This window comes from Apteryx rowi, unplaced genomic scaffold (assembly GCF_003343035.1).
Source record: "Apteryx rowi isolate R43461 unplaced genomic scaffold, aptRow1 scaffold_188, whole genome shotgun sequence".
In the NCBI taxonomy this organism is placed as follows: Eukaryota; Metazoa; Chordata; class Aves; order Apterygiformes; family Apterygidae; genus Apteryx; species Apteryx rowi.
Genome location: NW_020448174.1, coordinates 1,602,154 through 1,614,569, shown reverse-complemented (window position 1 = coordinate 1,614,569; position 12,416 = coordinate 1,602,154). Strand labels below are relative to the sequence as shown.

Genomic DNA, 12,416 nt, shown 5'->3' with positions numbered 1-12,416 from the left:
CCCCCCGCCGCTGGGCCGCGCCGCCCCGCGCCGCCCGGCAGTACGAGAGGTGAGCGGCGGTGGGGCGGGGGGGGACCCCGGTAACCGCCCCCCCCCCGGGCTCCTGGCCGCGGCCCGGAGCGGCGCTGAGCCCCCGCCTCGCCCCCTCGCCAGGTACCTGGCGCGCGTGGAGGAGCTGGGGGCCACCGACACCGAGGACGCGGCGCTGAGCTACGGCATCGTCRTCGACTGCGGCAGCAGCGGGTCCCGCGTCTTCGTCTACTTCTGGCCCCCGCACAACGGCAACCCCCACGACCTGCTGGACATCAAGCAGATGCGGGACGAGAGCAGCCATCCCGTCGTCAAGAAAATTAAGCCAGGTCTGTGCTAGCCCTCTCCTGGCCCGGAGGTTAAGGCCCTGTAAAAATCGGGGCTGCCTCTGAGCAGCCTTGGTCTCCCCAGTGCTGGTGCTGGCAGGCTGCCGCCGCGCGGCAGGGCTTGGTCGTGCAAAGTCTCCCTTTCCCACGCAGGCATCTCTGTGGTGGCGGCGACCCCCGAGCGAGCTACCCCCTACATGCGCCCCCTGCTTCAGTTTGCTGCAGCTCACGTGCCAGCTGAGAAGCACAAAGAAACTCCACTTTACATCCTGTGCACGGCCGGCATGAGGCTGCTGCCTGAGAGGTGAGTTCATCAGCCCTTGGCGGGGCTCCTCGCTGATGCCGAGGAACCAGGGATCTGCTGGGATCCCCCGGCCACGAGGAGAAAGGCCCCGGCCCATCCTGAGCCTAATGGGAGACGATGTAGTGCTCTGTGAGATGGTGGGGATGCTTGAGAAAGGAGAGGACATGTGGCTGGGGGTAAGAGGCGAGAGGCGCAGGAGGGTTTGAGCACGCTGGGAGGGACTTTTGGCAGGGAGGAGATGGTGCTGACTGTGGCAGCCTTCCTCACGGGAGGAGACACTTTGAACTGAAGTCTAAAGCAAATAGATAAAATACTAACCTTCAATCTCCGAAACATATTGGATGCAGTGAGGGGGCTCATGGGGCTGGGCACGAGGCATATTGCAGCAGGATTCCTGTTGTCCCTTGTGCCCCACAAAGGAGCGACTCTCGTGAAGATCATCTGGTATCTGTCTCTCTCCTGTACACTTGCAGGCAGCAAGCTGCAATCTTGGAAGACTTGGTGAGAAATGTGCCTCTGGAGTTTGATTTCCTTTTCTCCAAATCACATGCAGAAGTGATCTCAGGGAAGCAGGAAGGTAAGAGCTGCCCCTGCCTCAGAGTGCTGCTCTGTCCTCGTGTCCAGCAAGGAGCACCTGTAACTGCCAGCCATGGCCAGGCCCCCTGAGTCAGACACAGCATGGGCTCTGGGTGGGAGCAGTTTCGTGCTTTTATTTGGGGCAGCAGGCCTCAGTCTTGCCCTGAAGAGTGCTATTGGTAAGGGGCTGTGTGGCAAATGGTTGCTGTCCCTGCCCTCCTCCTCACTGAGGTCTGTCATCGAGGCCGAGCGCAGAGATGCACAGGGTCAGGCAGGGCTCTGCTCTCTGGTCCTGTCAGATGTTAAATGACACCCAGTGCCTGAGCGCAAGAAGCTTCTCCAGCACGGGAGTGCAGCTATGCAGTGCTGAGGGTGCTCCAGCCCCCCTTAGGGCATTGCCTGAGTACCCCCTTTACTTTCTGTGCAGGTGTCTACGCTTGGATTGGCATCAACTTTGTCCTGGGGAGGTTTGAGCATGAGGATGGTGAGTTTGGCTGTTGGCGCGGTGGTTGGCAGGGGAGTCTGTGAGCGGAGCCCTGCTGGAGCTGACCCAGGCGCTGGAGCAAAGAGCAGACTCTGGAGAGGGCAGCGCCTGCCCCTTTGGCCGGGCAGTGACTGACTGCAGCTGTGCGTGCAAAACCCTCCTGAACCCGTGACACAGAGAGGCAGCAGCCCGGGCTGCAGGGAAGAGTCCCGGCGTGCTGTGAGGGGGCACCAGCAGCATTTTGGGGGAAGAACTAGAGAGAGAGAGTTTGTAGGAGGGTTCCTGTGATGATTTTCAGCCCTGGCTGCTTTGGGGGAATCTGTGAAGCTGGTGGGCAGCCAGTGCCAAGAGCCTGGACCCACTGTGCTACAGGCAGCCCTTGGGGACTGTTTGCAGTGCTGCATTGCCGTGGTGGAAGAGGGCCAGGTGGCTGTACCAGGGCAGTGAGGTAGCGGCGGAAGGGACAACGTGCTGCCCTGTGCCTCATCCCTCGCTGACATGCGGCTATGGGTTGCAGAGGAGGATGCAGTGGTCACTGTGGCACTGGGAGACCAGGTGGAGTCCCTGGTGCGGAAACGAACGGTCGGGATCCTGGACATGGGGGGTGCTTCCCTGCAGATTGCCTATGAGGTGCCCAGCTCTGGAGCCTTCTCTTCCCCGCAGCAGGTGTGTATCTGATCACCCGTCTGAGCCTGGCACCAAGAGCAGGTCCTGCCTTCCCCAGGTTGTGGCTGATCACAGACTTCTCTGTTTCCTCAGGAAGAGGCTGCCAAGAGCCTGCTGGCAGAGTTTAATCTGGGCTGTGATGTGCAGCACACTGGCCATGTGTACCGCGTCTATGTCAACACCTTCCTAGGCTTCGGGGGCAATTTTGCTCGGCAGCGCTATGAGGATCTTGTTCTGAACCAGACCTATGCGCACAACCGGTAAGGTCACCTCGCTTGGGGATGCCCCCACTGGGTTGCAAAATGGAGTGCTGGCTCCTTCCTGCCCTCCTCTTCCAGCTGGATTTACCCTGAGGGCCTCCCGTGGTGATAGCAGTTCCCAGCAGCCACGCTGGCAGCAGCCGTGTGATGGTAGCAGATGCACAGCCTGGCCCACGGTGCACAGGCGCTGCCCTTCTCAGGCGTTATCAGCACAGCAACTGGCTGCCCTCCTCCTCCCCTCTCACCAAGCTGCAGGAGTCCCCGTCGGGGGCTTTTTCTGCTCTGGCTTTCCCTCCTTTGTCAGCACTGATCCCACTCAGAACATCTTTCCATCACTTCCCCACCTCAGGCTCTCTCTCTCATTCCCTTCCCAGAGCGCTGCATGAAACTATCCCCAGGGTGAGACAGGCTTGGTCACCATGTACCCCTGTGCCGGGAGCAAACCCTGCCTCCAGCTCCTCCAGGTGGTCCGGAGGGGTGTGAATCCCTGTGGGCTGGGTGGGACAGACTGCACCCATCAGGTGCGCAGAGCACATGGCCACCGTTCAGCGTGACAGATCTGGAGAGTCCAGCTTCAGGGAGGAGGTGGCAGGGTGGTTGCCAAGACCATGAGGGTATAAGGGGATACAGCCTTCTCTGGGGTGGGGGTATCTGGGATGTGGGGGAGCACTGGACCCAGGCCTGTCTTTTGGAGGCAGTACAGGATCCCATGCACAGCTGCCTTTCCTTTCTGGCTTGTTCTCCAGCCTGCATGACCAGCAGACAGGACTGAGCCCTGAGACACCCTTCCTGGACCCCTGCCTGCCTGTGGGGCTGGAAGACACGGTGGCAAGGGGTGGCCAAACCCTGCATGTTCGTGGGCAAGGAGACTGGAAGACTTGTGCGGAGCTGCTGCACCCCCTCCTGATGGGGCCCAACAGCAGCCAGGCCTCCCTGGCGGGGGCCTACAAAGCACCCATCGACTTCAGCAACAGCGAGTTTTATGGCTTCTCTGAGTTCTTCTATTGCACCGAGGACGTGCTGCGCCTGGGGGGCCGCTATGATGCCCTCTCCTTCACCTCCGCTGCCCAGGTGAGCGTTAGCCTGGTCTGGGGAAGAGGGGGCCGCTGTTGCCTGTCCCAGGAGGGACTGGAGCACATTTCTCTGCTCTGAGCCCTGGCTTCCCCGTCCCGCAGGAGTACTGCAGCCAGAGCTGGGCGGTACTGACACAGCGCTTCCACAATGGCCTCTACTCGTCGCACGCGGACCAGCACCGGGTCAAGTAAGGGGCTGTGCCGTGGAGGTACCTGCTGAGGGGGCTTGCCCTGGATGTTGGGGGGACTTTGTCGAGGGTGAGGATAACTGGGAGCTGTGGCGCAGGTAGGACGCGTGATAGGTTTTGGCTTGGATTCAGGCCCTGCAGTAGCATCTGGCTGATGCTGCTGTGCGCTGTGTCTGCAGGTATCAGTGCTTTAAATCAGCCTGGATGTACCAGGTCCTTCACCAGGGCTTCCACTTCCCCCTGGATTACCCCAGCCTGCGCACAGCCCAGCTGGTGTACGACCGGGAGGTGCAGTGGACGCTGGGAGCCATCCTCTACAAAACACGTTTTCTGCCACTCAGGTAAAGCTGGAGGGAGCATGAGCTCAAGTGCTGGATCCTGTGGTCTGGCTTGTGAGGGAAAGGGTGGCCCGGGAGCAGAGCAGGAGCTGCTGTGTGGGACAAGGGCTCTGCCACCCAAGGAAGGGGGAAAGGCAGTGCAGGCAGCCCCCAGCAGTTCTCAGGCCTCATTTTGACTCTTCTCTTCTGCAGGGATCTCCGGCCAGAGAGCGTCCGGCAAGCACATACCTCCTGGCTGCGCCTCTCTTTTGTCTACAACCACTATCTCTTCTTTGCCTGCATCCTGGTTGTAGTGCTGGCCATAGTCCTCTACCTCCTGCGGTTGCGCCGCATCCACCGCTGGCAGCTGCGGTCTGCCCAGCTCGACATGCTCTGGCTGGACAAGGTGGTGCTGCTGCCACCGGGTCAGGGAGATGGGCCGTGACACCAGCAGTACCCACCATCCAGTTGCACCAGCAGAACCAGTACTGGGACTGGATGACAGTGCCCTGGGCTCTGAGGGCTTGGACTCTTTCTTGAAGACTGCCTCAATGCTGCACTCTATCATCTCCGCACCAGAACCAGAGCCAGTGGGCCGAGGCAGCTACAGACACCAGAGCCTTCCTCTCTGCTGCTCCCCAACCCAAGTCATTGCATTCCTTGGCCTCTGGCCTTCTCCTTGCTACAAGGCATAGACCAAAGTCCTTTGCTGCCAGCTGGCTCAAGGCTGCAGCCCTTACTGGGTCCCTCAGATAAGCAGGACTCAAAATCACAGAGGCAGCCAACCCAGGGCCATGGCCTGAACCACTGGGCCATCTCATGACTCAGCCACTGTTTTGCTGCGTGGCCTGACATGGTGCTATAGTTCATCATCACCTAGGTGTGGCCTTTCTGTAGCTCACTGTGAGTGCAAGGGCTCAAAAACAGGAAGGCTGCAAGGTTTCCGCAAGAACCACGTGAGGCCCGTGGCCATGTGTGGCCTAGAGCTCCATGGAGCTGCCTGGCCTGGCCGCTCTCAAAGCATTCCTTAACAGGAGAAGGGGTGTCTAGCTGTTGGCTGTATCCTCCTCCTCTCCTTGCTTCGTCCTCCCACAGCCCTAGCTGATGCCCCAGGCTCAGCTCTGAGGGCTCAGAGGCTGTTTCCAACTGAGGCACCACCAAAGGTGGCTGCATTTCTTTTCATTCCCTTCTAAGCATGTGTTTGTCCTGTGGTGTCCCACAGGCTAATCAGGCACTAGTGCAAAAAGGACCAGTGGTTCTTTCCCCCTTGTGAGTGCAGGCTGGGCCTGCCTCTGGGAAAGCCACCTCTGCCCCTGGGCAGTTCTGGGTGGTGGCAGCTGGCTGCTGCCTCCTTCTGTGCACAGGCACAGCAAGCCTTCCTCCCCTGGGGCTGGAGCCCTGATGACCTAATGAAATTCTTCAGTTTATACTTGAACTGTTCCTATTCCCCTAGCAATAAAATAATTATGAGCCATCCAGCACTGGTCTCGTCTCCTTTTCTAGTGAACACCCACCCAGCCTGGCTGCGTGACTGGGCCTAGGCAGCCCTTGCATAGCATTGCTTTGTGCTGCTGGGACTTGTCCTCATCATGGGACAATTAAGTAGCTTTATTAGYAGCTGCCCTCTGTGCTTCCAGCACACAGCAGAGCTTGCAGCAGCAAGGGAAGCTCTGATCCAAACTAAACTGTTGCTGGGATCCTCGGAGGCAGCAGACCTTGATGTGCCCCCCCACTTCCACCTGAGACAAGGAAGTCAAGCTGGCCCCTGCAGAGCCCAGGCCTCAGGGAGATATAGCTTCCCCCTCTTTACCTTCCGTGTCCCCCAGCGTTGCCAAGCTGCCAGGGCTGAAGGCACTGCCTGGGAAACAGGCTGCTAATCTTCCACAGCTCCAGTAGCCACTGGGATTCCCACAGTACAGCTCCGGCAGGGCACAACTGCCCCCTGCCAGGGAGGCTGGGCACGTACCTGCATCTTCCTCTAGTGCATGCTGTTGTCTAGCTGTGGCCTTGGTCTTAAAGCAGTACTCCACAGGTGGAAGCAAGGACAAAACAGGCTGTGCACCACTGGCTGTGCCTACCTCTTCCTTCACTAACTGAGGATCCCAGCACCAGCAGAGGTGGTGGTGGGGAATATATCAGGATACAACTCAGACTCTTCCTCAGCCTCAGAGCAGTAAGTGACTACTGCCTCCAGCATCACTTACTAGAAAATGATTTATTTCCACAACACAAATTTATCAAACACAGACAAATAAATAAATAAATACAGATTAATTATTGATAAATAAAGGAACAGATCTAAGATACTACTTGATACTCAGTTCTTCCCTGGACATTGACACAGGCAAGAGGGATAGTACCTAGATACTACTGCTTAAGCCTCACCGCTCAGAGAGAGGACACAGCATCCCTTTACCTCCAGCTTGAGCTGGCTGCCTGGCAGCAGACCCCCCTGTCCTACACCCATACCATCTCCTCTTTCATGTTGAAGAGGGTCAGCATGCTCCTCCAGGGTCAGACCTCCCTTCTCCCACTCACAGCCAGAACCTGTCTTAGCAAAGAGGACTCCACTGCATGCCCAGGCTCCTACAGGGGACTGAACATAAAGGATGCCACAGGCTCCTGTCTTCTCATGCACAGGGGCAGCCAGGGCCCAAAGAGGAGATGAGGGATACTGTAACTAGGTTGGGATGGGGGCAGGATTTCACACAAGGAGAGCCCAGGGCTGAGCACACTGGAAGGAGCACGGCAAGCACTGCAGGCAGGATGTCCTGGCCATCCACATAGATCTCTCTCCAGGAGAAGACTCAGGCTGGTCATCAACATCACTGGCTGCAGCACTCGGCCAGCTGACAGGCTCTCTCCCAGGTACCATGGGTACACACAGGGCCTGGTTCCCAGGCCCTAAGGCCCAGCAGAGGTCCTGCCTGCCGAGGTTGAGGGCCCAGCTGACGCTGTGTCCAGTTGCAGTGTTCAGGGGGTGCTGGGGCAGCAGGTCCAGCTGGGGGAGGGAAAAATAAGGAGGAGTTAGCACTGAGCTGTGCCCATGCATAAGCCCCCCACACCTTGAGAACAGCAGGCTCAGGGRGAAGTGCTTGCTTTGCTTGCGCCTGGCGCAGAGCCGGCCGCCCCACGCTGGGAACGGCTCACCACAACCACAACACACAGCAGCCGCAGCAGCTCCCTCCCCAGCTGGACACGCGCAGGCAGCCGCCCCGTGCCAGCCCTCTGCCCACTCACGGTGGCGGGGGTCTCCATCCGGGCGCTGGCTCACTCCCAGAGGAAGCGCACGTACCAGATGGTCTCGTTCTTCAGCTGCGGCCCGAACAAGGGGTTGGCCTGGGCCAGGATGGTGATGAGCCAGCTGCAAAGGGACCCGAGCCGCGAGTGAGCCCCGGCAGCAGGGCAGGCCCGGCCCGGGGGAACCAGAGGGGCCCCGCATCGGGGACCGACCCCGCCGGGGTAGCGGGAGAGAGGTCACGGACGGAGCCCCGGAGCGCGGCCCGCCGCGGTACTCACAAGAGGTAGCAGCACACGGCGGTGGTGACCAGCATCGTGATGATCACCCTGCGGAGACACCGGCGTCAGCCCCGGGGCGCCGCCGCCGCCGCCTGCCCCCCCCCTCCCCGCAGCGCGGCCCCCACTCACCCGCGGTTGGGCCCCTTGGGCACGAACCAGGGCGCGGCGACGCCCACGAGGCCCCAGAAGGCGGAGAAGAGCACGAGCGGGAGCGCGAAGCTGTGCGCCGTCATGGCCGCCGCACCGACCGACCGACCGGCCAACCGCCGCTGCACCGGCCGCCGCCGCCGCACGCGCCTCCGCCCTCTGCCGCACCGAGCGGCCAATCCGCGAGCGCGCCGCCGCGGCGCCGGCCCCTATTGGCTACGTCGCGGGAGAGCCGCGTGACGCCACCAGCGCGGCCGGCCACCGCCAGGGGGCGCCGCAGGGAGCCGCCCGCTGCCCCCGCTGCTGCCCGCGCGCCCGCCCGGTGCCGCCCCGGGGAAGGGCGGCCCCGTCCCGCCTCACCTCGCTCCACCAAGGAGGGACGCGGGCACACACCGGCGACTCTGGAAAACTCGTTTATGTGACAGCGTTTGCCCTCAAAACCGTCCCCGGTGCCCCCTCTGCGCACACCGCGCAGCCCCTTCCCCAGTCCGAAGGGAGCCCGGTGCTTCGCCTGCAGCCCGCAGCACCCTGGGCGCGCGGCTGGCAGCTCCCGGCGCCCACGCAGCCCCCGCGGAGGGAAGGGCTCGGCTCTCCGTGGCAGCGCTGGAGCCTCTCGCTGCTGCGCCCCAGCGCAGTTACTTGGGGACCCGCCGGAGCTCGCTCATGAGCCACAGCGCCACACTGAGCAGTGCCAGGGAGCCCGACTGGTGGGTGGCAGCCAGAGGTGTCGGCACATAGAGCAGCAGGGTGCTGATGCCCAGGCCCACCTGCCAAGAAGGAAGCAGCAGTAAGGACAGCTGTAAAATTGATGTGTGCCCCTGCCCAAGCACAGCACAGAAACACCCACAGTCTGACTTCCCACCCTCCAGCTCAGACTGTGCACACAGGATGGTGGGGCCCCAGGTCTGGACAGCTCCACTCTTGGGGCAAAGACCATACCTGCACGCATGCCACAGCTAGCAAGGAAGTCACCGCCATCCTGGTCCTGCGAGGGAGTGGGATCTTCCGTGAGAAGAGGTACAGTGCTGTGATAGCTGTGACTGAGGCAGTTCCCTAAAGGAGAAAGAGTTTGGGATGGGCAGGAGAAACAGCTACCTTTTGAGAACAGTTCGTAGAAAATAGGTGCAGATGCCTTTGGCTGCATCTTTCATGCAGAAAAATGTTGTTCTGTAAGTAATATTTAACTGTAGAAATACATTAATAGCCATAATCAAATCCTGGAGCTCCTGTGACCCACTAAGTTAACAACCCTGAAGTCTAAGTAAGGTTATTGAGAGTTCCATTTTCCCCAAATTAATGCTTTGTTTTCCAATAGTTTTTCCCAATTTAAGTCATTATGGATTATTTCTGTCCTGTCCCTTTCCATCACCTTGCCAATTACAGGTAGAAGCTGTCACCAGAAAATTGATCTCATTATCACCACTCAGCTATAAATTACCAACATAATCTCATTCTGCAGGTCACCCCACAGGATTCCTCCTCTAAATCACTTAATCTTTCTTTTCAGTCTTAGAAATGGCTTAGTCCACAGCAGTGCCACTCTTATTTAATATCTGGATTGCTCCAACCAGCTGAGATATTTTCACAGGACATTACAGATGTAAAGCATCCCAAGCGTTCAGAAATGCGAGAGGAAGCAGAGAGCACTCAGTACTAAGATTTCCAGGTTTTATTTCAACCAATATCTCCAGGCATTTCAATAGTGAGGGCTACCATGATCTGTAGCTCATATGTAATGGAAATTGAGGCACAAAATCAAGTGTGTAACTTGGGAAGGAAAGAAGCTTCCTTAAAAAAGATCACTTTGAAGAACAGAGAAGTGCTAGCCTTCCTCTTTTTGGAGAAAGAATTTGGTAACAAGCTCTCAGAACCTCAGGGTGCCCTGAATGTCACTCCTGCTGACAGAACCACAGCGCAGAGAGGACAATCTGGCTTTAGGAGGCAACTAAGAGGAAGCTGCAGCATAACAGGAAGATGGCACTTACCAGGATTCTGTGATCAAACTGTACAGTTGTAGGATTCTCAAAGAAGTTTTTCAGCACAGGAGAGAAGGCAAGTAGATCATCAGGGATCCAGCGTTCCCCCATCTTGGGGAAAGAATTGTAAACAAGGCCAGCATCCAGCCCTGCCACAAAAGCACCTGCAGTTCCAGAGCAGAGAAATCGGACTAACAGACTGCATGCAGGTGGCACCTCAGGCTGCCTGGCTCTTAAATCCAGCCTGACTCAAGAACTCAACTTGATCTTGAATTTCTTTCAGAAACATATACMTAAGTCACACAGTAGTACATGGGCTGTAAGCGGCATGCCCACCTCCCCAGGAAAGGCCACCAGGAAAGGTTCTTGGATGCAAGTTTTCTGGAAAGAATAAGTTTTCTCCAGAGAACATGATGAGGTTCCTCAGAGGCCTTGTCAGATCAGAAGAAATACAAGGCAAAGAGCCCTGGGATGAGACAGCACTAAAAGAGTCTTACCTGAAAGAGCAGTAAGAAAAATGAGAGCTGTAGTGCCATGAGCAAATTGTCTCAAACGGAGCAGCTGACGGGTCTCAGGTAACTGTGAAATACAAAACATGAAAAGGATCAAAGTAAAGAACTTCCTGTGTTTAAGTCCTGTAAGCCCTGCATTTGAATTTTTTTTACTACTCTGTGCTTTTGAATGACACTCCACTGCATACCTTGTGTTGTGGGAGCAGCAGAGACAACCCTGTCCATAGACTAGCAGAATAAAGAACCAGCGCAGAGCCGAGATGTGCTGCAAGACGGTACTGACTGACCCGAGGAATGTCATAAGAATCTGGCTTCTCTTCCAGTCCGCTCTTCACCATGTACCATCCCAGCAGTCCCTGACCAAACAACCAGAGAGCAGGCATGAGGGCCACTGAGGGGCGAGAGCTGGCTCCCCTACCCACTATACAGCCTCTCACATCAGAAAGAAAGGTCGGTAAAGAACCCCTTATGTCTGTATCAGCACAGAAAGAGCAGCAGTGACTGCTACAATCAGATAAACATTAGCGGCAAAATAAATGATTTCTTCCATCTTTAACTACCTTTCAACACTGAGCCCCCTGAAAATTTACACAAGTCCCCTTATGTTAACTATTCTCCACCAGAAAACATTCACAGGAGATATTGTCACTGCCACAAACCCCTTCAGCTGTTAGGGCTCTCTTACCTGGAAGCAGACAAGCCCACAGAGCGCAAGAACACATCCCTTCATGGGGCGGCTGAGCCAGCCCTTTCTCCAGAAGTACACAGCAGGCAGAATATAGGCCAGACCCACAACACGACCCCACATACGATGCGAATACTCCATGTACCAGATGAACTTGAATTCTGTCAGCGTCATATCGTGATTCAGGCTGTTACAGACATTAAAAGAAGACTCCTTAATACAGCAGTCCTATTTCACACTGCCCAGGACAAGGATTGTTTTCCTCAGAAAAAGGAAACAATAGTGGAGGCTGAGGGGAGTCAGGGATCAGTTTCCCCAAAAAGGTGATAATGGTGGTGGAGGGCAGGCCTCCTCCTTCAAACACACTTTGTGTGCCTTGGTGGTCATAACAGGAAGTATTTTCATTCTTAAAAGAGTTCCTTGTGTTGCTGAACCCCAGAAGGGAGGGTCCCAGAGCACCATCCTTTCATCTTGAACACTCACATTTTGAATTCTGGAAATTGCTGGTACTTTTGGAACTCAGCTTCCCACTCCTGCTGTGTCCTGGGGGGCTTCATCCCTTTCACCAGGTGCCAGTCAACCATAGACAGGCCTGACTCTGTCAGCCTAGGAGAAGACAGAGACRCACACAGACACAATTTACTCTGGCTGGCATGCAGCTCTACTGAGCTGGAATAAGAGCTGTTAGCTATGCTTCTTTAACCAAACTTTAAACACAGAAACAGGATCAGGAAGCCTGTGGACAATCAACCRACCTAAAACAACCAGAATTACATAAGAGAATGTAACTCCTAGCAAGTATCAGTGCACCATAGACATTTTCTGCCCTGTACTCACAGCCCTACACCGTGCTGTCCCCTTGCTCCCAGAGGTGCTCAGTACTACAGGCAGGAGAAAAGCCAAGGGAAAACATCTCTCATGGGCTCGCCTGCGAGCGTGCAGCTGCGGGACGGAGGAATGGGACAGGGAGCAAGTAGCTATGGCGGGGCAGTGCCCCCGTGACGCCACTGCCCGAGCATGGCCCCCGGGAGGGCAGACCGAAAGCAGGGACCGGAGGGCAGCAGCAACGTGGCTCCCGCGGCCTCCCCCCGATCCCCTCCACCGGCCCTGCAGAGGGAAACGGCACCTGGGCGCGAAGCGGCTCCACACGGGGCCGGGGAGGGGGCAGCCGGGTCGCTCTCACCTGGTAACGCCGCCAAGCACCACGGCGCCCGCCACGGTGCCGCTGCAGACGAGGAGCCACCGGCCCACGGCGGGCGGGGCGGCGGCCCGGGGCACCGCGGGGGCCGCCTGCTGCAGGAGCCGCCACCGGAGCCATCGCTGCGGAGACAGAGAGGGGTCAGCGGGGCAGGG

At 57.6% G+C, this 12,416-nt stretch overlaps 3 protein-coding genes across 3 annotated transcripts; 1 reads left to right on the top strand and 2 right to left on the bottom strand.

The window, feature by feature from the left end:
* Nucleotides 1-11: 11 nt before the first annotated feature.
* On the top strand, nt 12-5,702 carry ENTPD7 (ectonucleoside triphosphate diphosphohydrolase 7; the record flags this gene model as incomplete). The annotated part of the gene is made up of 12 exons (XM_026061962.1): nt 12-49; nt 154-359; nt 510-660; nt 1,134-1,237; nt 1,664-1,720; nt 2,238-2,386; nt 2,480-2,646; nt 3,021-3,113; nt 3,393-3,717; nt 3,822-3,907; nt 4,087-4,248; nt 4,438-5,702. Coding segments are annotated over 12 exons (1,770 nt in total), but the record flags the coding sequence as incomplete, so codon positions are not given.
* Nucleotides 5,703-6,419: 717 nt separating this feature from the next.
* On the bottom strand, nt 6,420-8,041 carry LOC112964180 (V-type proton ATPase subunit e 2). Its single transcript, XM_026061931.1, has 4 exons — nt 7,873-8,041; nt 7,744-7,791; nt 7,465-7,588; nt 6,420-7,225 (listed from the first exon to the last, which is right to left on the bottom strand). Exons 1-3 carry the CDS (start codon nt 7,974-7,976, stop codon nt 7,495-7,497), a joined length of 246 nt encoding a protein of 81 aa, XP_025917716.1. The 5' UTR covers nt 7,977-8,041; the 3' UTR covers nt 6,420-7,225; nt 7,465-7,494.
* A 395-nt stretch (nt 8,042-8,436) lies between these two features.
* LOC112964197 (cytochrome c oxidase assembly protein COX15 homolog) lies at nt 8,437-12,371 on the bottom strand (the record flags this gene model as incomplete). The annotated part of the gene is made up of 8 exons (XM_026061961.1): nt 8,437-8,657; nt 8,830-8,943; nt 9,876-10,030; nt 10,364-10,445; nt 10,567-10,734; nt 11,064-11,250; nt 11,547-11,669; nt 12,247-12,371. Coding segments are annotated over 8 exons (1,086 nt in total), but the record flags the coding sequence as incomplete, so codon positions are not given.
* Between the last annotated feature and the right edge of the window lie 45 nt (nt 12,372-12,416).

Bases quoted from the DNA above. Each gene is read 5' to 3' on its own strand.
- LOC112964180 (XM_026061931.1), bottom strand. From the start codon at position 7,976: ATGACGGCGCACAGCTTCGCGCTCCCGCTCGTGCTCTTCTCCGCCTTC. The intron at 7,792-7,872 runs GTGAGTGGGGGC...GTGTCTCCGCAG, and splicing joins CCCAAGGGGCCCAACCGCGG to GGTGATCATCACGATGCTGG. The intron at 7,589-7,743 runs GTGAGTACCGCG...GTCCCTTTGCAG, and splicing joins GCCGTGTGCTGCTACCTCTT to CTGGCTCATCACCATCCTGG.